General features: G+C 34.3%; 1 protein-coding gene across 11 annotated transcripts in view; it reads right to left on the bottom strand.

Moving 5' to 3' along the window:
• The window catches only part of Lclat1 (lysocardiolipin acyltransferase 1), a 182,158-nt gene that overhangs the window by 73,505 nt on the left and 85,145 nt on the right, over positions 1 to 23,508 (bottom strand). For 7 of the 11 annotated variants that reach the window (XM_058578444.1, XM_046441570.2, XM_046441575.2 and 4 more), the window contains 2 exons: positions 21,553 to 21,721; positions 10,014 to 10,212 (listed from right to left, as the gene is read on the bottom strand). In XM_058578444.1, coding sequence (XP_058434427.1) covers positions 10,014 to 10,212; positions 21,553 to 21,717 — 364 coding nt within the window. In that variant the 5' untranslated portion in view covers positions 21,718 to 21,721. Of the gene's footprint in view, positions 1 to 811; positions 2,096 to 10,013; positions 10,213 to 11,304; positions 11,447 to 20,469; positions 20,623 to 21,552; positions 21,722 to 23,508 lie in introns of those variants that run through there. The other 4 variants (XM_058578448.1, XM_058578446.1, XM_046441579.2 and 1 more) reach the window with 4 other exon arrangements.

Here is a 23,508-nt window from a genome sequence, read left to right as displayed (position 1 = left end):
TTAATTCTCAGTGTGATCCTAGAAAGAATCCTAGTATACCATCTGGCACATAAGTTACTAAATTAACTGAATTTAACCTTTCTTTTCATGAATCTTCTTGCTACAACCCTACTCTCAAAGATCAAAACCCATCTCAGCCAAACAACTCTGGCAAATGAAACTAAAAAAATTAACAATTACAAAAACTTATTTTTCAATTACCAGTACAAATTCTAAAATGAAATGATCTGTTATGTGTCCAAATATAAGCAAAGATGTGTGTACATCTTCTAGGCAACAGAACTAGAATGTATCTAATAAGCTCTGTCTATTATACTTCACTTGATAGTTTTCATAAAAATCTTGATTCATGATAAGCATTTAATAAAATTCATTCCATGAGTCAACCAGTCAATGAGTATTTTTCTTCACAATTTGGTGAAACAAGGGAAAGCAAGTGACACAGAATGCTTGTGGCTATAAATAACAGAACAGCAACCTAAAAGTCTAGATTTAAATAATCTGGGTTTAAATTTCTCACATACAAAGTCTGGCCCCAGTGTTGATTCAGTACTCAGTACCTCATTTTTTACCTGCCACCCTTCTGAGGCCCTCTCTTCCAGATCCACAGGTTACAGAAGCTCCAAGTATCACAGCTCTCATAATAATATAAATGCAGAACAGGACAGCACAATCCCATCAAACTCTTCTCTCTTATTGAGGAGGAAGATCTTTCCCAGAGCCTCCCAAAAGCCTCCCTCTGTCCCTTTGATGAGACTGGCTCAAACAATCATCCCTGCTAACAAGAGGCTAGGATAGCCAGTATTAGTACCTTCATCCTCTGTGATAGGATGTGCACACCAGAAAGGTTTGTTGTTGAAATGAGTCAAACATCATCTTTGGTCTTTAGTTGTTTAAAAATAAATGGAACAACACAGAGAAGACGGCTGGCCATGAAACTCTGTGACTTAGATACAACAGAAGTCATAATTCATCAATTCACTAAAGAAGGGAAGGCCAACAGAAAGTTTGCTGTGAAAGTAACAACTTAAGTTTTTACTATCGTATAGAATAAGTAGCCAGGAATCTTCAACTGGAAGAGTCACAGATGGAGCTTCTAGTATACTGGCAGTAAGTGCTTCCAGGAGGGCCGAGTTACTTTGGGTGAGGAGGCACATGTATCTTCTCCAGGTGATGAAGCTTGCAACAGTGAAGTGTTCCTGGTACTGAGTCTTGTGGCAAGTCTTTTCCAATTTACAAACATATTCATCTTATTCTTCTGAGTTATAAGGCAGGGGAATAGCAGGAAATTTTGTTAAACTAAAAGGAGTGTCCACCAAACTAGATGAAGTCAAAGACAGTCATGGCTTTGTTGCAATTTTAGTGAAAGTCCACTTCAAATAGGAAGAAGCTAGGTGGGAAAGGGAGTGTTTTTCTTTTTAAAGGGGATAAAATTTGGCATTATAAACATCTTAAACAGAAAAACATCCATCCTTTGTGTTTAATATATAATAGTAAAATCAAGATGACTTTCGTAAGTTTAGTTATTCTTAAAACTATATGTGAGCAATGACATCTTAACATAAATTTATACAGTTGTGTCTCATATAGTAATGTTTGGGTCAACAATACACCACATATATAATGTTGGGTTTTATAAATCATATTGCCTAGTGACTTTGTAGCCATCTTAGTTTGTATAATTTTGTGCCATGTTTACACACCAACAAAATCAGCTAATGGCACATTTATCAGAACATATTCTCATCATTAAGCAATACATGAGTGTACTTTACTAACATTTGTAAATGAATTCATGAAATTTAGATAAAACTGAAAATATGAACACTTAAATCATTGCTTTCCTATCCACATACAACCCCTGCCCTGCAGCACTGTCAGGTTTAATAGCACTATGCATTGTACTCATGTTTCTACAATGTGTTGATCAGATATACAACAGATTTTAACTGAGTTGTTCTTATTCATCATCTTTACAAAGAAAAATGCATATAAAATTACCAAAGGCACTTAAAATAAATTCTTGTCATTTTTTAAAGTAATTTTGACCAAAAAAAAATCATTTACCATTTTGGCAGATAGGTTATATTTTGGGATGGTGAATTTATGAACTGCCTCCTACCCAGTTTTGATTACTCTGTGAAAGCAGACCACCACAGGAACTCCTGTTCCACTCGTAGCCTTTGCACATCCTAAAAAGTGAGAGTGGATAAAAAGCACTCATTCATCAGAATGGCCAAGCTATTTCTGCAGACTTCTCTCTGGTTTCATTCAGAACCATCTAGATACATTACAATCTATGATATTCCTAGATTTCAACATTATATTCAGCTTTAGAATCCCAGAATTTAATTTGAAATCATGAGGTCAGATCAGTAAAATGTTTAGTTTAGTACATGACTTATTCAGTTTTTAAATCTTCAGTTTTTATCTCTGTATATTTACTCTTATTTTTATGCTTTCTAAAAGCCTTCGACTGTTCTGCCACTCAAGTGTGATTAATTAATGATCCAGAGAAACCAAGAAGCCAAGAGTTGAATGGGCACAAAAAGCACACTCATTTCTTGGTACAAAATCACCAAAAAAATGGACTTTAATGACACTTTTAAGTTTAATACTTGATTTCACGAGTTATTATTAAGTGGCCATAAAGTTAGCTGGAAACAACAATCTATTTGCACTCCATTAGCAACAGGACAATTTTTAAAAAATATTTTTTTAGTTTTGATGAACCTTTACTATATTTTATTTATACATGGTGCTGAGAATAGAACCCATGCCTCACACATGCTAGGCAAGCACTCTACCACTGAGCTACAACCCTAGGCCCTCTACAGGACATTTTTCTTTTTTCTTCTTTTTTTTTAAATCACACACACAGACACTTTATTAATTTCTTCTACAAGAGACAATTAATATCAAACTTTTAACAGAAATGTCAGGTCATTGGAGAGGCCAAACAGATTCCAGGAAGAAAGATACAAAATTTAAACTTAAATTAAAAGGCACTAGGATACCACCTAAAACCCACCACCAAGGTGGAAGTAGGCTAAGGAAGGTTAAGCTACAGCAAAATATCTAATGTTAATGTTAGCAATTACACAGCAGGAAGCAAGTCTGTGTTCTAGAAGACTATGATACAATGATTGTTTGGGCCCAAGAGGATATCTGGCCAGGAAAAGGTCAAAATGGCTGAAGTTGAAAGCCATAGAAAGGAATAGGTACAAAGGGAATACAAGCTACATGGTCAAGCAGATGACAATGAATCGGGCTTCTTCCTCCCAAGAAACATTTGCTGCACTGAGCTACCCTCTCCCCCCTCAGAATCCCAACCAACAGTTTTTTCAGGCTGAGTTGCCTGCTCCTCCCTTAACAGGGTGCTTGCTCAGAATAGGTTTGGGGGTTGCCCAGGGCTCTTGTTCTTAATTTAGCATAGATCTTGGAGAACTTGTCACTCATGGACTGCTTTGTTGCTAGTTGTTCTGATAAAGAAAAATCCCCAAAGCATTCATATGCAAAATCTGAGCTTCCCCAACCATCTAAACAGCCTTATTCAACACCCTCAGAAGCTGAACTCTAGTTAAAGCTGCAAGGTTCACAAAATCATTAAGGAAGCCAGATCTACCTCTACGTCTACAGGACATTTTTTTCTAATTTTATAAATCTTAACAAAGTCTAAATAGTAATTTATCAAAAATTCCTTATAATTTGACCTAGAATCTAAATACAATGATTTCTTTCCTTGCTTATTATGTAAATCTGTTATTTTGATTCCTAAGGAGAAGAACTTTTAAATTTCTTATTATTTTTCAAATTTTTTCACTTATTTACCTATTCTCCAGCCTGGCACTACAGATGTAATATTATTTCCATTTGTAAATTAACTAATTAGACCAAATAACTATATTCTAGACATTTGGCAAACAAACATGTACTTGAAAAACAATTATGAATAACAATCTTAAGTACTCACTAAAATCAAACTGTCAGTAGGCAAGGTCTCTTAGAGTGTGAAGCAGGATAAAATCACACCAAATTGTCAATGGCCTAAGTCTCACACAGCCTCAAGCAGGATACAGCCAACCACTAAAATGCACCCAGTTTTCCTTTTCTTCAACATTTTTTTTCTTCAGGCAAGTTATTCAATTTTCTCCTTAACTCTCATTTGCATCATGCAAATTTTGTTTGCTGCCTACACTTATGTCTTTCTTCATTTAATTTGTGTTTGCTTGGTTTAGAGGTTCTAAAATCCTTTTTTCTCTAATCCAACATCTGTTCTCATTAATAGTTTCCATTTTCATGAAATCCTATCAAGTCTACAAATAGTTAAGAACTCACAATGTGTAAGATACTCTAAGGACTTTATAACTCATATGGGAAAACTAAGTAGGCAAATGGGAAAGTTAAGAATGAAATGCTTAAACAGGAAATGAAGAATTTTTCTCTAATCTTGAAGGAGGAAAAGTTTGCAATAATAAAAATGACTACCCTAAACAAAGAAAATGGACAACAGGTAGAAAAAGATTATTTGCAACATGCCAGAGACAAAAAGCTATTATTTTTACTCAGAACTTGTATAATCCAACAGAATAAAGACCAAGATTCCCAAAGAAAAATGTCCAACCAACCTCACTTATAATAAAATAAATCAGTATAAATCCACATTGAAATACCTTTTCTATCCAAGTATAACTTGGATATAAAGTATAACTTGGATAAGACCATGGATTTCACAGCACTATGTTGGTGAGAGCATAATAAAAGTCTTATAATGAGTACAAGTTAAAACACTGTGTATCTCAAAGAAACTTTAAGCAGCCATTTAAAGACAAGTCAATTAGAGATGTACTGACATAGAATAATCTCCAAGATATATTACTAAATATTAAAATAAATAAAAGGTGAATACCAATGTATATATTTTGTTTCGTTCATTTAAAAAAAAAAAACAAAGTTGGGTATAGCAAAAGAATCTGCTTACATATGTGTGGAGTATCTCTGAAAACAACTGGTAAACAACTGCTTTGGAGAAGGAAACGGAGTGACTACAAGGTAGGGATTACCAAGAAATTCACTTTATACTATGTACTATGTACCTATTATGTGCAATACACACAAATTAAAACTTTTAAAGTTAAGCATACTATTTAAAATTAAATCTTTCCCATGTCTTTGATTCTGGAACCAGACACACCTGATTTCAAAATTATTTCCATCCTATAGTATGTGCAACAGGCAAGTTATTCAATTTTCTCCAATTGCATTTTCTTTAACAATGATACTATGCTATAACATGCAGTTGTGATTTTTCAATAAGATAAGGCACCTAAAGTTCCTGGCATAGTATTTGGCAGAGTCCCATGTAATAAATTATTAGACTCTTCTTCACTTTTCTTCCTTTGCATTGCCTCATTTTCTAAACTCTGAGATAGACCAAGACAAAGGAGTATAAACTATTCATTCATAAAGAGAAGAAGTTTTAAAACTTCTAGTGGATAGTTCACTTTAGCATGACCCCATGGGAATCTACAGGTTTTTTGTTTGTTTGTTTATGTGGTTTTATAATATATGATCCTAAATAAATTAAATGTAGACTAGACAAGCCTATTAAAATAGCATATATGAAACTGAAAGAGAACATTTAATGGTTCCCAGACTCTGCCTAAACATGTTTGATAAAGCTAATTTTAGAATAGGAGATAAATTTTCTATATTTAAATTTGAATCAAATTGATACTTATCTGAGAATATGGATTTTAAATATACTGTTAAATGTTGATGAAACTTTTGAACCTTTGACATTTTATGATAATGAGATCATGTTATTTCCATCCAAAATTCACTGATCTTTCATACGCAGATTTTATAATTTCATTTTACCAAATGACCTCTAGTCTAATTTGCTTTCTTAGAACCCAAACAGCCCAGACCCTGTATAATATAAATACAAAGTTTTCAAGAGAAGGTAGTGAGGATTTGTGGGAGCAAAAGCCAGAGACAGCCCTGTGATCTCAGCTGTACCAGTCCGGAGTGGCAACTCCGCCTGCTTGAGCTGGGAGTGAGGTCTTATTTAAATGCCATGGAATCTCATTGCTCCTAACAAATCTTAGTAAATTTTCCAAAGACATGTGTCTACATTTGCTATTTATATTTCAGACAATTTCTAGAGAATGACTGATATAACAGAATTTCACTAGAGAGCAGTCTCTGAAGCTTCTCCTACTATAATGCTGGAAGCATGCAATTCTTTTTATTTCATATATATCTTATACACATAGCCTGACAGTAATTTTAGGCACTATTTTAAAATAATTTCGTATATCTGACAGTGACCCATCACAAGAGATCAGGGATGGAATTTTCTCCTTGTGGTGTGTTGAAGCTCAAAGAGTTTTAGACTTTGGTTGGGCATGGTGGTACATATCTACAATTCTAGTGGCTAGGGAGGCTGAGGCAGGAAGACCACAAGTTCAAAGTCAGGCTCAGTAATTTAGTGAGATCCTGTCTCAAAATAAAAAATAAAAAGGACTGGGATGTGGCTCAGTGGTTAAGTGCCCCTGGGTTCAAACCCTAGTACCAAAAAAGTTTTAGACTTTGAAGAATTTCAAATTTCAGATTAGGAATGCTCAACCTGACATATATTAGATCTTTAACCATCTTCCATTTCAATTACTTCTCCCTGATAAATTTATTCTCTCTTTTTCTTGCTTTCCAGCAATAAAGTATTAAATTTTATTTTATTCTACCTCTTCTTGGGTACCTCATAAAATTTTACTCTTCATTTCTAATATGATTTTCTTTTTGTTCTATTTTTTCAACTCAACTCTCATTATATATCTTGTTTCTCATCCCATTACTATTCTTTGCGTTTCTCAAAGTGTTTTTATCCCTAATCTCAAATGCATGCTTAATAATATTTAATTCAGCGGAGAGTACTGTGCTGCAGTATTATTTTTTTTCCAGTTCTGTTCTCTATTTAGAAGTTTCATATATGGATACGAAAGTCTTTTGTTTATTGCTTCTTTTGTGGGTTTACTTTTGCAGTGGAGAAGTGAAGGGGAAGTTACTCCTTGGTTCTCTTACATCTTGCAGGATCCTTAATTTATTTCACTCCTTGTTTTCCTCCACTGCCCTTCTTTTAAGGGGAGCTGCCTCTTCTTCAACAAATCTGATTGTCCCTCAGAAGCAATGTGTCTTGGAGGCTGCCACTTTAGGTCCCACTGTCTTTCAAATTATTTTCCTTTATTTTGTGCTGTGAACTTCTTTGTCGGACTTGTGTTTAGTATTTTGGTATTTAGTATTAGGCTCTCTCTTTCTAGAGATGACTAGCTTATGTTTCTGAGTAGTTCATGCCTCTCTACTCTTAAGCCTTCTCTCTTCACCCTTAGTACCCATAGTGGGAGGATGGAAGGAAATCTTGTGGGATTTATTTCTCTACTTACAACAATTAGGAACTTATTTTTCCTATTTTAAACTTATTTTTCTCTGACTCCCAGATATGTGAAATAGATGAGTAGTATATGGTTTATTTCTCCTGCTTGGTGACTTGATGACTGGTTTTGAAAGTGAAGAAAATCAAGTAGCTGCCATGAATTGCCAAAAAAACTTTTATAAAAAGACTTTTTACGTAGTCTCTTTTTGTTGGACACACAACTGTAAAAACTTTTTCATTTATAGTCAATACTCTCAGATTTTGATAGTTGTGTTTTTCTGTCTGATTTGGTAACTTCATACATACTGGCATGATGTTATTCTTAATATCCTGCTACTATATTTCATGTAGAATTAAGAGTGGTACATAAGACATCATCGTTCTAGTTGCTGGCAATATGTGCCTCCTCTTTTCTTTCTTGATCTGTCTTTTCAGAAATATGCCAGTTTTTAAAATACTGAGATTCTTGATATACATTTTCCATCAAAAGGTGATGACTACACTCCCTCTCTAGACTCTTTGAGGGCTATCAATGTGACACTCTGTGAATTCTAAGGCTAGGTCATAAAAAGTCTTACAGCTTTCTACTGGTTCTCTAGGATTGCTATTATACAAAGAGAAGCCAATTGCCAAGTAAGAAACCTGCTTACCCTGAGATTATTATCTTGGAAAAATGGCAAAGAGAAACACTAAATTACAAGCATGAAGGCAATTAAAACACAAATACACTTATTACATCAATCACAAACCCTCTTACTGGTTTATCCTGAGGTCAATGCCTCCCCTTTGACGTTGGCAATTATACGTCATTTCAAAATACTGATAGACAGATGGTTTAAAGGGTGAATAGTTCAAGTAAGAAATATTACACAAGGAAAACACAGAAATATACATATAATAGATGAGGCTGTATAGTGAACACTTCATATACCCATGTGTCAATAACTGCTTTGAGTGATATGTTTATAGTCTGTTTCCTACCCCAACTTCACATTAAGAAAGGGGGCAATACAATGCTAAAATATTCCTATTTCTGCAATGCACAAGAAACATATTATATTCCTACCCATTTAAAGTAAACATCTCTAGGAGCCTGAATGTTATAATATACAAACACAATAAGAAGACCAAAAAGAAAGAAACAAAATAAAAAACTATGAATTAGGGACTAGGACAATTCAGAAAATACCAGCACCTACAATAATGCTTGGAACCAATAGATATTAATTATTCAATTAATATTTATTAGATGAATGTACATGAATCAGTTGATTTCAAATATCTTATCAGCATAGACCAGTTTCTGGCCTAAGTCATAAGCATGACACACAGTAAAAAGATACCCAACTATTATTTATATCCTTCCAAATGTTGGTCCTCAAAAACTACATTCACTCCCTTGAAAATAGTTTATTTCCTCTTTCAGAGTAAAATATTTCAAACCCAATCAATAAATGGGCAAAGGAACTGAACAAGTGCTTTACAGAAAAAGAAATACAAATAGTCAAAAATATATGAAAATTGTTTAACGCCTCTAGCAATTAGAGAAATACAAATTAAAAATACACTGAGATTTCATCTCATTCCAGTCAAAACGGCAATTTTCAAGAATACAAATAACAATAAATGTTTGCGAGGATGTGGAGAAAAGGTATGCTCATACATTGCAGGTGGGACTGCAAATTGGTGAGATCACTCTGGAAAGCAATATGGAGTTTCCTCAAAAAACTAGGAATGGAACCATTTGACCCAGTTATCTCACTCCTCACTATATATCCAAAGGATTTAAAATCAGTGTACTGTAGTGACAGCCACGTCAACATTTATAGCAGATCAATTCACAATAGCTAAGCTTTGGAGCCAACCTAGGTACCCTTCAACAGATGAATGGATAAAGAAAATGTGGTATATATACACAATGGAGTATTGCTCAGCATAAATACGAATGACTATGACAACTGCAATAAATGGATGGATCTAGAGACAATCATGCTAAGCGCAATTAAAGCAGTCCCCCAAAGCCAAAGTTCGAATGTTTTCTCTAATAAGTGGATGCTAACCCACAATAAGGGGGTTGGGGAGGAGAAGAACAGAAGTTCTATAGATTAGCCAATGGAGAATGAAGGGTAGGGAGTGGAGAGAGGAAAAGGAAAGCAGAATGAATGAGACATCATTTTCCTATGTACATGTATGAAAACATCAGTGAATCCTACTATCATGTACATCCACAAGAATGGGGTCCTAACTAGAATAAGATACATTCCATGCTTACTTAATTATACCAAAATGTACTCCACTATCATGTATAACTAAAAATAATAAATAAATGGATAAATAAAATATTGCAAATAAACCCAAACAACTGAAGTAAAAAAAGAATAAGATATTTCAAAAAGTGAATAGAGTCACCTGGCATAACAACTCTATTAGGGAAAAGGGAAACTGGGGTTATTTTTGTCCTGGTGAGCAAAAAAACACAAATGGCTTTAATAGTGAGTTTATCTTACTAAGTTATAGATTTACAGTGAGTATACACATGTACAATGAGTGTACCACTTAAAATAATGTGTGAATAACCTACCAAATCCAGGAACACTTTTGAGACTGGCTTTGAGACAAATTTTCTCCAATCGGAGGTAGCTGTATCTAATCAAACAATTCCACAGGAACATCCAGTCCATTCTCGTCCGGTGGTTCATGATAATAACACTTCTTTCTCCAGGTACAAATGCATCACCTGTTATAACCACTTTTACACCAAACATGGTCTCCAACAATGCCTAAAAAAAACAAATACTGATATGTATACCAATTTAAAATTGTAATTTTTCCATAGATAAGTTTTATCATGTCCAATATATCTTATGATTTCTTATTAAAGTGTTTTCCATGATTTTTTATTCTATAATAAATAGATGGAGACAGAACTGAGGGTAGGGTTTAAATTTAGAAGAATGAAAATATAAAGTCCTATTTCTAAGTGCTACGCATTTAAATTTCTAGCAGTTTCCTAGTTTTTTTTTAAAAAAGGTAACTGTCCTTGAAATCTTCAAGACATAGATTAAGCTAAAAAAAAAAAAAAAGAATCCAAAAAATAACAGATTCCATTGTGTAATTTCTTAAGGATATATAAAATTATTACATATTTCTTCCTAGGAAGGACAGTCAACAAATCTTAACACTGGATACAGAGCTGAAGAAACAGAAAATTAAACTTTTCATTTTATACTTTTCTGCACAATGACCTTTTCTTAATCAGAAATACATCTGTTTAATTTTCACAATACATAAAGAATAAAGTAATTATGTCTAAAAAATGCTATAGCCCTAGTACCTGCAATAGTTCCTGGCATACAGTAGACATTCAAATATTTGCTAAAATTGTTCAATTCACTTTTTAAATGGTCATAAATAAAATACATATGAAATATTTAAAATAAAAGCATATTACAGATGAGTTATTTCAAGTAAATAACAGATAATAAGGAAAATTATTATTGATTTTAATCTTTTTTTTTTCGCTTTTTTGAGATGGGGTCTCACTATGTTGTCTAGGTTCATCTCTAAATCCTGGGCTCAAGTGATCCTGCCACCCTAGCCTCCCCGGTAGCTAGGAGTACTGATGTGTGCCACCATGTCCAGCTCAATCTCTTATTAAAATTTCGAATTATTTATATGTTACAAATGTAAATAATGTTAGAAATCTGAGAAAGTTTTTCCAAAGCAGATTAAAGGTAAAATCAAAAGTTCACATAGGCAAATATCACAATGACCTTTTTAAAGTACACCAAGTAAGCAAACTATGGTATAGTTAAGCAATGGAAAACAATTTAATAACAAAAATAAATGAAGATGGATGCATTGGTGATCACCTGTAATCCTAGCTACTTGTGAGGCAGAGGCAGAAAAATCATAAGTTCAGGCCAGCCTGGGTAACTTAGCAAAACTCTGTCTCATTAAAATTAAACAAAATAAAACCAGGCTAGGAATGCCGTTCAGGGGTAGAGACCTTGCCTAGAAAGAAAAAAAAAGAAAGACAATAAACCTGGAAGACACAAATATGTTGAAGGAAGCAAAACAAACAAAAAAATCATATATAATAAATATCTATATATAAGACTTCCTTAAAAAGTAGGATATTTTAGAGGGAAATACAGACAATAAAAATTACAAAGAACAATAAGGAAACAACTATTTCAAAAGTCATTTTAGTGGCTATTTCTACCCAAAAAGAAGGGCATTTTAACTAGGAGCCCAGGTAACCTGCTGGTAGGAAGGCAACGTTCTCTAATACTTGACCTGGTTTATAGTTACAATTAAAATTATTTAACATTAACATGTGCAATTGTGTTTTATTAACTTTCCAGGATGTTTGTAATATTCCACAATAAAAAATACTTTGTGATACAACAAAATAAGACTCCAAAAGAGAAGGAACAGGATCAAGGGTGGGGGGGGGGTAAAAATAATATTAGCTTAAAAAAATAAGAAGTTAGAAATGTTTTACATCCCTATGGTTCTAAGAGTCAGAATGTCAACATCATGACAGAGGAAAACAAGGTCATTTGGTTTAAACCTAACTCTGGATATCCTACAGGAGCCTGGTTAAGATACTTTCCCAGGGCTGAGATTCACTCTGGGGCACAGATATTTAAATTGGCACCTATCATTTCCTAGAAGGGCAGCCTCCAACAGGTCAATACACACACAACCTTCTTGAAGTTGCGTACAAAGATATGTGAGCATGTACACAGGTACCTTGCTATTTGAATGCCTGCTATTTTCATCAAACTCCTAGTATCTATAATGGCTCAAATAATTATCACCTTTACTCCAGAAAGTCTCCAGGAAGTTAAGTCACTATATGGAAGACTTCATGATGGAGAAGAACGTGGCAGGGTCCACCAGGCTTGAGCCCACAGCAAGAAATTTTTTTTTTCTACTTGTGAGTGCAAAGGGCCATCAACTTCTATAGCACATCACTGAACTGCAGGTCTTGGCCCACACTGTTTTGTGTGAAGTCACTATGCAAGGTTAATTTGGCCTAATTCTACTCTACTTCCCAAATTTGATATACTTTTCAGTCTTTCCAAAGAACTGAAATGCAAAAGGTACTTTACTTAATTAATAGAAAGAGGAAGTATAAATTCTGTGTTGCACTATTGAAAAGAACTAAATATCTTAAGCCTATACACCCCAAATTCAACTCTAACCCCTTATGCACAATTTCTAACATAAGCCTCTCATGAATCCCAAACAATCTTCCTTTCATTATGAAAAATGTCAAAATAAAAAACCCAAGACTATTTATTTATACAGGAGTGTCTCATATGGCATTCTCTTACTCGACACACAGCACTCTATCAGAATATGACTGAAAGTTATATATAGCCTTTTATGAAGCTTGGCTCTCAAGCTCACATTAATCATTTTTATTACTAGACAAGACATATCTAGTCAGTATTATTTACAGCTCCTGCAAAAGCAGAAAACAAATATACTACACAGAATTAAAGTTGTAATGTTTGTAAAGAACTCCAGAATTCAAACAATCCAGATTAAAAGACTGGAAAAGAAAACAGTAACCTCAAACTTTCTCGTGGTTGTTTTATTTCTAATGAGGAAGAAGAAAACAATTTCAGCAGTAAGAAACTAGTATCAATCTTTCAAATTTTTATGTTTTATTTCTTAGGAATAACAAGTCTCATAACTTTTGCCTAATTGATTGCAAGACTTCTCCTAGCATTACATATATAGAAGCAATTTCTGAGGACCTTTTATGTAGCACTACTTACTACCTCCAAATGTATGTAAACACAAAGATGCAAGTACCTCTCATAATCAAAAGAATACGTTTTGCCATTATGATCCTTGCTGTCATTTATCATTCCAATGGATCTTTAGTTGAGATAAGAACCATTCCACAGGGCTACACTTCTTCTCTCCAAGTCTGCTTTGACTTTTCAGACTCAGCTAAGGCCCAGCTAGCTGAATCCCTAGCTATTTAAGGTCTTGGAATCCCAAATGTGAAGTAGCCACTTTCTTAACAGTGTAGACATAAATCATATTCAACAACCTGTTTTTATTGAACATTTGTTCTTTCTAGCAGTGGAATTCTATCAGCAGGCTGTGAAGAGACCTGTGCCCTGCAGAAAATTAGGAAATGACCTCTAAATTCCTTATTCATGATTTATGGTAAAGAAACTGAATGAACCCCAAGTGATTTTCATAGTCCTCATAATAACCTAACAATCAAACTGTTGTTAAGACACAGAATTTTCAGAAGTAAAAAATTCTCTGGGAACAAGCAGAATTTGACCCTCATAATATTGAGTATGTTAAGTAGAATTGTTCAAAAATGAAATAAGCAAAGACATGTATTCTCCATTATAGAAATGTTCAAAGAAAGACTGAATATTCACTATGTAGACTGACCTAGAGGGGACTCTAATAGACAAAGGTAGGTTATACTAGATGACCTCTAAATCATCTAACTCTAAGACTCTAGAGGGTTTTATTGTTATACCTCATTTAATACAGAAAATGTGTTCCTTAGAAACAGAAAGGAAAAATCTTACCAACAAAATTATTTTAACATATAATGGAAGCTTACGAAAGAGAAGATCATTTTGGAATTTTTTCTGTGAAGCAATAAGTACATTTATTTTATTTTTAATGGAAAATTATTTTTAAATGTTTGGAATTGTTTTAAGAAAATATACCTGTGTGGGAGAAAAAAACTAGATTTTAGGTTAAATTCATTCTGAGTTAAAAAATGTGCTTAAAATAAAAACTCCTTTAGCACCTTGTAAAAGTAGGAAATGAAAGGTGATAAAAGACACAGTTGTCAGGTTTTCTCCATTTTTTCAAGAGATGTTCACTAATTTTAAACTGGGACATCAATTAGTCTGTACCATAGCTCTAAGGGATTTGACTTCCATAAATTTCTTAACTAAAAGATTCTCTCTGCCTGATATGCCATGACTAGTCAAGTAAAAAGTTGGGTAATGTAAGTTTTTCAAATACATACCAATGTTTCCCCCTAGTACTAGGGATTGAACCCACGGTCACTTTACCACTGAGTCATATCCCCAGCCCTTTTTATTTTTTATTTTGAGACAGGGTCTTAATTGTGTCAGGCCTCGCTAAATTGCTGAGGCTGGCCTCAAACTGTGATTCCCCTGACTCAGGGTCCGTACTCACTGGGATTAGAGGCATGTACCACCGCGCCCAGCAAAATAAGTACCAGTGTAATAGTATAGTGATAGTGAATGCTACCTATGTGTTAAGTTCTCAACTCAGCTGATAAAAGTCAGGAATAGCTCAATATATCATCAAAAATCTCTTTAGAAAGGTGCCTCATAAGAACTCAGCATACTATATAGTTCAGTCCAGCTCAGCTATTATCTTCCCAGTTGAACCAGTCTACTATTTCTCCAGCTGAGCATCAGATGAAGTGATGATTTGCAGGCTGCTATAAATATGTCTACCTTTAGCTGGGCATGGTGGATCATTCCTATAATTCCAGAAACTTGGGGGACTGAGGGAGGAAGATCTCAAAGTTAAAAAATAAAGGCAACCACGGATATAGCTCAATGGCAGTGACCTTGAGTTCAATCCCCAATACATCATCATCATCTTCTTCATAATAACAAATCTATCTTTAAACATAAGAATAATAGTCAGCCGACAACTACTCATATGTCCCATGTCATCTCCCTTGAAATAGGGAATGTTCCCTCTCTTCTTGTTTGCTTTTCCTTTAACCATCTTAGTGCATTTAACTATAGTTATATGCACATATGATGCAATTCTGCTCTGATAATAATGCTATAAAAAGTAATAGGAGAAGCAGCTATCATAAAATTTGTCCAGTAATTTTTTTCTATTAAAAAAAACCAGCATTTAAATGTTTTAATTATGTATAGCACTGTCCAGGAAAAAAGACATCTCCCAGATTGTAGTAAAGCTTTTAGCTGCTCTCACTAATGCAGTTAATCAAAGGAGATATGTACAACTTGCTATGTAAAAGGTATGTTATTCACTCGTCTAGAAGGATGGTAGCTGGCTCTTGGGTTCTTCCATTCCCTACTTCCTACAGAGTGGGGCAAAGAAGTGGCAGTGACCTAAGCTCGAACATGTAGAAGAGAAATCATATCAGGCTGAAGGCCAGAATAGGTGAAATACCAAGAAAGAAAGAATCTGAATCCTTGGACAATGTCAGGGAGCAGACTCTTCTGACCTGGAGTTACCCATGAATATAATCCAACTTTTTTTTTAATAATCTATTATATTAAATATTCTTTGAAACAGAGGTTTAGGTTAATCTCTAAAACATAACAGAGTAGCAAATATTTACTGTATACTTATCAGATGCCAGGCATTATATTTAAAAGGCTACATATTTACTATCTCAGTCATCACAAAAAACTCTGAGGTAGACAGTATTAATATCCCTTTTTAAAGAAATGAAATAGAAACTCAGAAAAAAAAACTCCTTTAGCACCTTGTAAAAGTATGAAATAAAAGGTGATAAAAGTCAAGTTCAAATGATTAGAAGATGCTAGCAAATACATGTTCCCTTAAAAAGTCAGACTGATAGGACACTCCAAAGCATTATAATTGTAATCAATTCTACCATGTGGTAGAATGTGGTAACTACAAAAATTTCTCAAAACTCTCAAAATTTTTACAAAAAGATTGGGACAAAAAAAAATGCTATTCATAATCAAATGATTATATACTGTGTAAAACTGATGACATTAGAAAAATGAAGTATAGTAGTAATACAGGACTGCCTCTAAATGCTTTAGAATTGTCTATATAGCACTAATGGGGAATAGATCTCCGAGATAATCTATTCCAATTTCTTATTTTATAGATTTTGAAACAAAAACTAAAAAGTTAAGTAAATGAAGAATCAAATTATCCAATATGACATGTCTCTGGTTTTATAATAACTATAAAGATAATTATTAATGTGCTTATTTTACTTAATAATAAATATAATATGGAAAAACATGATCTAGAAGGGCCTCAGTTCCATGGCAATTGGTGTGGGTTGTAAGAAGAGTCATGATGCTCTCTAGTCATTCATTGCCAAAGTGGCCTTAATATCATCCAATCCATAAAATCAAAATAGAAAATATCAATAGGACAAACCACTGGTGTCATGCACTTGCTTTGAAATCCATCTTCAGGTCAAGGAGTTGAAATAAGCTAAAGTAATAGAATAAAATGAGTATCTTATAATCAAATGGTATATTTGAGAGCTGGAATAAAAGACTAGACTTCATGTCCTTAAAGTAGATTTTTAAATGCAACTTAAAATTCATGTCCTGGAAAGTCAACTTTTGTTTCTAATAAAGATAAAAGTCTTAAGAGAGGAAGAAGAAGAAGGAAGAAGGAAGAAGGGAGGAGGGAGGAGGGAGGAGGAAGAAGAAGAAGAAAGAAGAAAGAAGAAGAAGAAGAAGAAGAAGAAGAAGAAGAAGAAGAAGAAGAAGAAGAAGAAGAAGAAGGTCTTTCAGTTAAATGAAAGCCAGAATTTAAATCTACTTAAGAAACAGTGGGGGCTGGGGATGTGGCTCAAGCGGTATCTCGCTCGCCTGGCATGCGTGCGTCCCGGGTTCGATCCTCAGCACCACATACCAACAAAGATGTGTCTGCCGAAAAACTGAAAAATAAATATTAAAAAATTCTCTCTCTCTTTCTCTCTTAAAAAAAAAAAAACAGTGGATGAATATTCAGAAATCCCACCAACTACTTTTGCAATCCACAAAAGTTAAAACACAAAAGATCATTCTATTAAGAAGGGGGGGGGGGGGAATTCTGCAAAAATAAGGAGGATGGCTTCTGCTTCCAGCCCTGACAGAGTAAAGGCACTACACGTATCATCCAGGTGATTAGAGGAAAATATGGTCAAAATGAATAATTAGGTGAGGAATCTCAAGAAAGTAACAGAACCAATAAAGGACCCAATATAAATTCCAAAACTTAAAAGCATAGTATTTTAAATAAAAATCTAGTAGATGAACAAAACAACCAACTTGAGGTGACAGAAGAATCACTGAACTTGAAACCAGATCAATAGATTAAATATAAAAAATAGATATGAGGCACTGGAGTCATAGCCCAGTCATAGTAGAGCACTTGCCTAGCATGTATAAGGCACTGGGTTTGATTCGCAGCACTACATATAAATAAATAAAGACTCACTGAAAACTAGATAGATGTGAAGAAAAGAAAAGGGAAAACATGAGTCTTGGTGACATGTGTGACAATATAAACAATCTAACAAACATGTAATTATCACCCAAGAAGGGGAGGACAGAGAAGACATGGAGTAGAAAAATATGTGAAGAAATAATGATCCAAAATTTCTCGATTTAGAGTAAGACAACCAACCAACAACATAGAGAAATCTAAGACCAATGAAACATATACAGCAATTTAAGTAAAATTACAGGTGGACACATCACGATTAAATTGCTGAAAACCAAAAAGAAAAAGATTTGTTAAAAGTGGCCAGAGAAAAATGACATTATATAAAGGAAGCAAAAATATACAGACAATACCTGATTTATCAGAGGGCCATGTCCTCATAAACCCATCATACGTTGAAAATGCACTTAATTCACCAAAACTACTGACTCTCACAGCTTAGAGGCACAATTCACTACAGAGTATCAGTTTGTTTACTCTTGGTATCACATAGCTAACTGCAAACCATGGTTCACTGCTGCTGCCTAGAATCACCAAGAGTATCATACTTTATATCACTATCTCAGCAAAAGATCAAAATTCAAAATTTGCTGTAGGTTTCTACTGAATGTGTACTGCTTTCAAAATTGAAAACTCTGCTAGGGCAAGTAGCCACACCTTTTGGAGCCTTGCCTGTACAACTGCTGCCCTCTTGTGAAAGGGCACATACATGCACCCATGGAAACTGAAGACCTGTTTAATCATTCAGGTCATTCTGCCCTTTTTGGCCTGGCACTACTAGAGGAAGCTCACATAGCAGCTAAATGATCCTTAGAGCAGCTCATGAACACATGCACAGCATTGGAGACATGATATGTCCCTGTTAATTTACACAGGAAGGTGGTGGACCCTCTTCTGGAATGTGAGGAGGGGACTGGGAGTACCCTTTGCTGGTTCTGGGTAAGCCACCCACATTCCCAGGATGAATTTTTTCCACAGCCCACCCACACGAGGGAGGGTGGATTTATGTCCTTAAATGGTTTGCCTCCTTACAACGTAACATTGGTTCCATTTCACCTTTTCTTCTCCCAACCTTGCTCATTTATAGCTATCTACCTATGCTAACAAAAGAAAAAATTACAAATGTAATTAGGAAATATCTTAGGGGCTGCAGATGTGGCTCAGTGGTAGAATGACTGCCTCAAATGTATAATGTCCTGGGTTTGGTCCTTAGCATGAAAGCAAGCAGGCAAGAAAGCTGGCAAGGAAGAAAGGATGCAAGGAAGACCAAACAATAAAGAAAATACAGCATGGAAATCTGTGAGATGCAGCTGATACACTGCTTAGAGAGAAAATATATATCTTTAATGCTGACACTAGAAAAGAAAAACAATTATATTAATCTTCCATTTTAATAAGCTAAAAATAAATTAAAAAGCAAGTTAAACTAAAGAAAGGAAATCAATGAAATAACACAAAAAAACAACAGAAAAATAAAGCCAAAGTTGGTTCTTTGAGAAATTAACTTCTGACAAATTTCTGTAAGTATGACTAAGTAAACAGAAGGAATTACCAATACCTGAAATAAATAAGGGGATATAACTATACAACCTACAGATATTAAAAGGAACTAACTAAAATGAACAATTTCCTACTTGTCTCACCAAAATTTATGAAACAAGAAAGAGAAGATCTGATTAGGCCAACATCTACTAAGGATAGTAAATTCATTATCAAAATTCTTTCTACAAAGAAAATCAGTTAGCCAGTAATCCAATGAGACATAAGGGTGAAAAGAAAATAATTTACACACTTTCAAAAACAGAAAGACTAAACACTGCACAGCTCATATAATGAAATCAGCATAAATTTTCATACCAACTTGAAACTTTATGTTTATCCATTCATCTAACAAATACTATTAATATGTACCATGTTCCAGGTAATTAAGCAACCTGTCTTTGGCTTCTTTAGCAAGAGAAATTTTTCTGTGACTATTTCTTGCAAATTTCTCTCTTCCATTATAAGTGAACCACTCAATTACTTACACTAATTTACTAGTTTATCAGTTTCTCAGATATTTTTTTCCTCAAATCAGGTATTCCCTAGCTTGAAAGAACTTAAAACTTTCTTCTTCTGGAAACCTTCATGAGGCACCATGAACTCCTTTAAAACTACAGATTGCTAAGGCTCCATGTGATTCTTACAGGTTCTTGAAGATTTTCTATCACATAAAGCCCTAAAATTAGAAAACTGGATTTAATCCCAGCTCTACTTAAATAATTTGCTTATACACGTGACCTTGGGCAAATAACTTAATTCCTCAAAGTTCCTAATTCCTTTTCTGTAAAATGGGGGTAACGGTAGCACCTGAAACAAGGCCATCCTCTTTAAGCACCTGGCATGTCAACAGCTGTTATCATAATCACCCCTGGATTTTTACTTTTTTTTTTCCTTTTAACAAAACCCTCTAATACTTTTCTTTATATTTGAGTTAAATATACAACCATACTATGGTTATTTATTATCTACCAGCATATTAGCATTCCTATCTTTGTGCCTGTAGGACAAATTTAAGTATAGAAAACAGGAAAAGAGGGAAGAGGAAGGAGGGACAGGGCTGCTTATAGTTTAGCAGAATCACAATTCATAAAACATATGTAAATAAAAATTTATATATATATATTTTAAATATATGAATAAAAAGATAAATAACTTGTAACAAGGGATGAGTGTACTTTATAACATTATTCACCACAGGATTAATCTTTAAAACATGAAGAGTACACTGTAAATGATTTATTAACATTCAATTTACAGGAAACTTTTTTACTTACTCCATCAAGGTAGGAAATCATACCAACCGCTGTTTCTGGAAATATTTCCCAATCAACCTCCACCTGAGGGGTCTATATCATTAGTATAACTTTCCTTTCTACAAACATCACATGGGCAGACAGTCTGCCTGCATCCTGGGGGGAAATAGGCAACTAAATTAAAAGAAAAAAAAGTAAAAAAGATCATTCCCCTTCTTGTTTTCTTTTCCAGGTGTTATACCCATCGCCTTTCTACCATGACAGATCAATTAACTCAGCAACATTAAGTTCCAGCTGTTGCTCAGGAAAAACAAGGAACAGAACACTCTGAATATTAAAGGGAAAGGCAGCAACCCATACCTCCCTCAATTTGGAGAAAAGGTTCTGCTAATTAGAAGTAACAGAAAGGACTGAAGCTATTTCCCAGTCCCAGAGAAGCAAAAGTGTGAACTGAAATCCCACAGAAAGTCATCAGCTCTGGATCAGAGGGAGCTGTGCTCACAGCAGTGTGTGTGACCGTACTCAGAATACCTGTGTGTTCTGAGACTCTACTGCCCATTTGTATGCACAGTGACCTTACAAATGCTGTTAACCCAGTATGATAGATAAGAAATCACCTTACTCCTAAATTTTGTGTTCCTAATTCTGCTATTACTGGGAAGAAGTGAATCAATCAGATCAATATCACAAGTTTTCGAGAAAAAGTGTGGTATACGAATCTTAATTTTTGTCATTTTATAGAGTACAAAGTAGCACGCAAAATAAGCATAGAAATTCTCCATCCATACTTTTTAAGACTTGTGCATTCTATTATATGTAAAATACACTTCAAAGATGGAAAATAAAATATTAAATTAATAAAGAATATGGAAAAAAGCTCTTAATTTTTAATATGGTTCTTAATTAGGTGTTTTATTTTAAGGACATGAATTAATTTTATTCGCTCCAGTTTTTATATTTTCCCTTTTTTAAAGTTTAGCACTTCTCATATAATATGAAGGACTATGCTTCTTCTACAATTCAATGCTGACTCTAATGAAAATTAAATCAATGGGTTGGCCCCACTGGTCTAAGTGGATAGCCTCTTTCTGTGGAGTAACTTACCACAGGTAGCGTGAGCCAGGTGGCCACAAGGCGGTTGCTGATCCAGCGATACCAGGATGGGTTTACAAACATCAAGGGTAAAAAGGGACCCAGCATGAAAATGCTTCCAAAAAAACTTCCCCAAAACAGAAGAAGTATAAAGTAAATCCCTTTCCATGACACCATGATTCTGAAAAACATTAAAAAAAAAAAGACATTTTGTTACTATACATTTAACTACTCAAATTCTATATCAGCATGATGCATATAATAATTTTTAATTACAGGGCTATTGAGAGGTTCTGATAAAGGATATAAGAGCCTGAATTTCATAGAGGTGACCCTCCAATACATTCTACATGTCTAACAACCACAAGTACATTAGGAATTGATACACTTAATAGTATATGCCTGATTTCCAGAACAAAATTGTCTAGTTAAGGAGCCTTTTTTATCGATTAGTACTGGGTGTAAAGTGGTATGCTTTCTTCTCTGGGATATTATCTAACACAAAATCTTAAAATATTCCAGAGTTTTTGGTTACCCAGAAGTAGAAATACTGAACAAAGAAGTGCAGAATAGCTTCCTAAGGTCAGGAAACCTAAAAGCAATAATTTTTTAATTTTTTTTAATCTAGGAATTATCTTTCTTACATTAGATTATAAAATAACACCTTTGGACACTAGGTATTAAACTGGATCTTTATGAGCTGCAGGAGTAAGGAGAAGTCAAGATTCTTCAATAAACTATTTACCAAAGGATTACTTTAAGGGATCCTCATAACTAGAACATAATGTGGATATTATAAAACAAATGGTTAGAAACACTATTTAAAATGAAAAATCAAACACTTTTGATTTCATAATCTAAACTACATTAGAGCAAAAATATTTTTTGCTAAAGGATAACAAAAGTGTCAGAAATATTAGAGTTATGGAAACAACAATGGCCTCAAAATTCATGTGTTTAAAAAGGTATCAAGACCCCTGAAATTTTTAAAAAGAATCACAGCAGGAAACAAATAAAATTTCAAATGTCATGGTGCTTTTTAAAAATGTCAAATAACAAAACAGGTCAAATACCCGTTACCAAGAGAGAATCAAGTTTATCTGGGTTCCAAGCGTATTTTTAAATCTCTACCAATACCTGACAGTGTGTATACAAAATCCTTCAAAGTACAAACAGAATAAATATCTACTAAGAATTGCTTTTATAACCTTCATATCTGAACTTTTCAGAAGTGAGGTGAGGGAGTAATGGTGAAGAAAAAGATTGCTGGGAAATGGGGCCGAACAACTCCAGCTCACCCAGGGCTTGAAGGGTCTATGTTCTAGTACATCCTACACTTCATGTTTTCTGAGTCTCAGGTCCTTTTCCTGGCACTAAGAGAAACCATAAACAGCTCCTCCCCAATCTTCAATTTAACTTAATCCCTTTGTATGGGAAAGAAAAAACAAAAACTTTTAAATTTAGTATTTTCAACACCTGTCTTCCCCTAACAACAACCATAATCATATTCCTGCAATACTTCTATTATTTGAAAAATCCCTATCTTTTTCTATCTGCTGGTTTTTTCCTGCCAATCAGCCAACAGCAAGCTTTCTGTCTAACACTGGCTCCTCCCCTCCCTGCAGCAACACTTCACACTGTGTCCATACAAGACTGTTTCTGTATCAAAGAAAGGCTCTGGTCTGAGTCTTCCTCACTTACCAATTTGATTTGATGTGATTAAAAAAAAAAAATAAAAATCAAAGGAGTTTAGCTATCTACTGAAATCTTTTCATTGTATAATGATAAAGCTGCAGCCCAAGAAAATATGGCTTTCCTAAATCCACACAGTTAATAACAACCAATCTTTTCTGCCTACTGCTTCTTCCATTACATCATGCTACCTCCTAAGAAGCCAAAATTCCGAGATCCATGTTAATCTTTCAGCATGTATTTTTTTTTTTTTGGGGGGGGGGGTTACTGGGACTT

This window comes from Marmota monax, unplaced genomic scaffold, assembly GCF_021218885.2.
Source record: "Marmota monax isolate L192 unplaced genomic scaffold, Marmota_monax_Labrador192_F-V1.1 WCK01_AAM20220418_F8-fsc00010, whole genome shotgun sequence".
NCBI lineage: Eukaryota > Metazoa > Chordata > Mammalia > Rodentia > Sciuridae > Marmota > Marmota monax.
The sequence above is the reverse complement of the archived record's forward strand: the minus strand, read 5'-3'. Positions and strand labels throughout refer to the sequence as shown.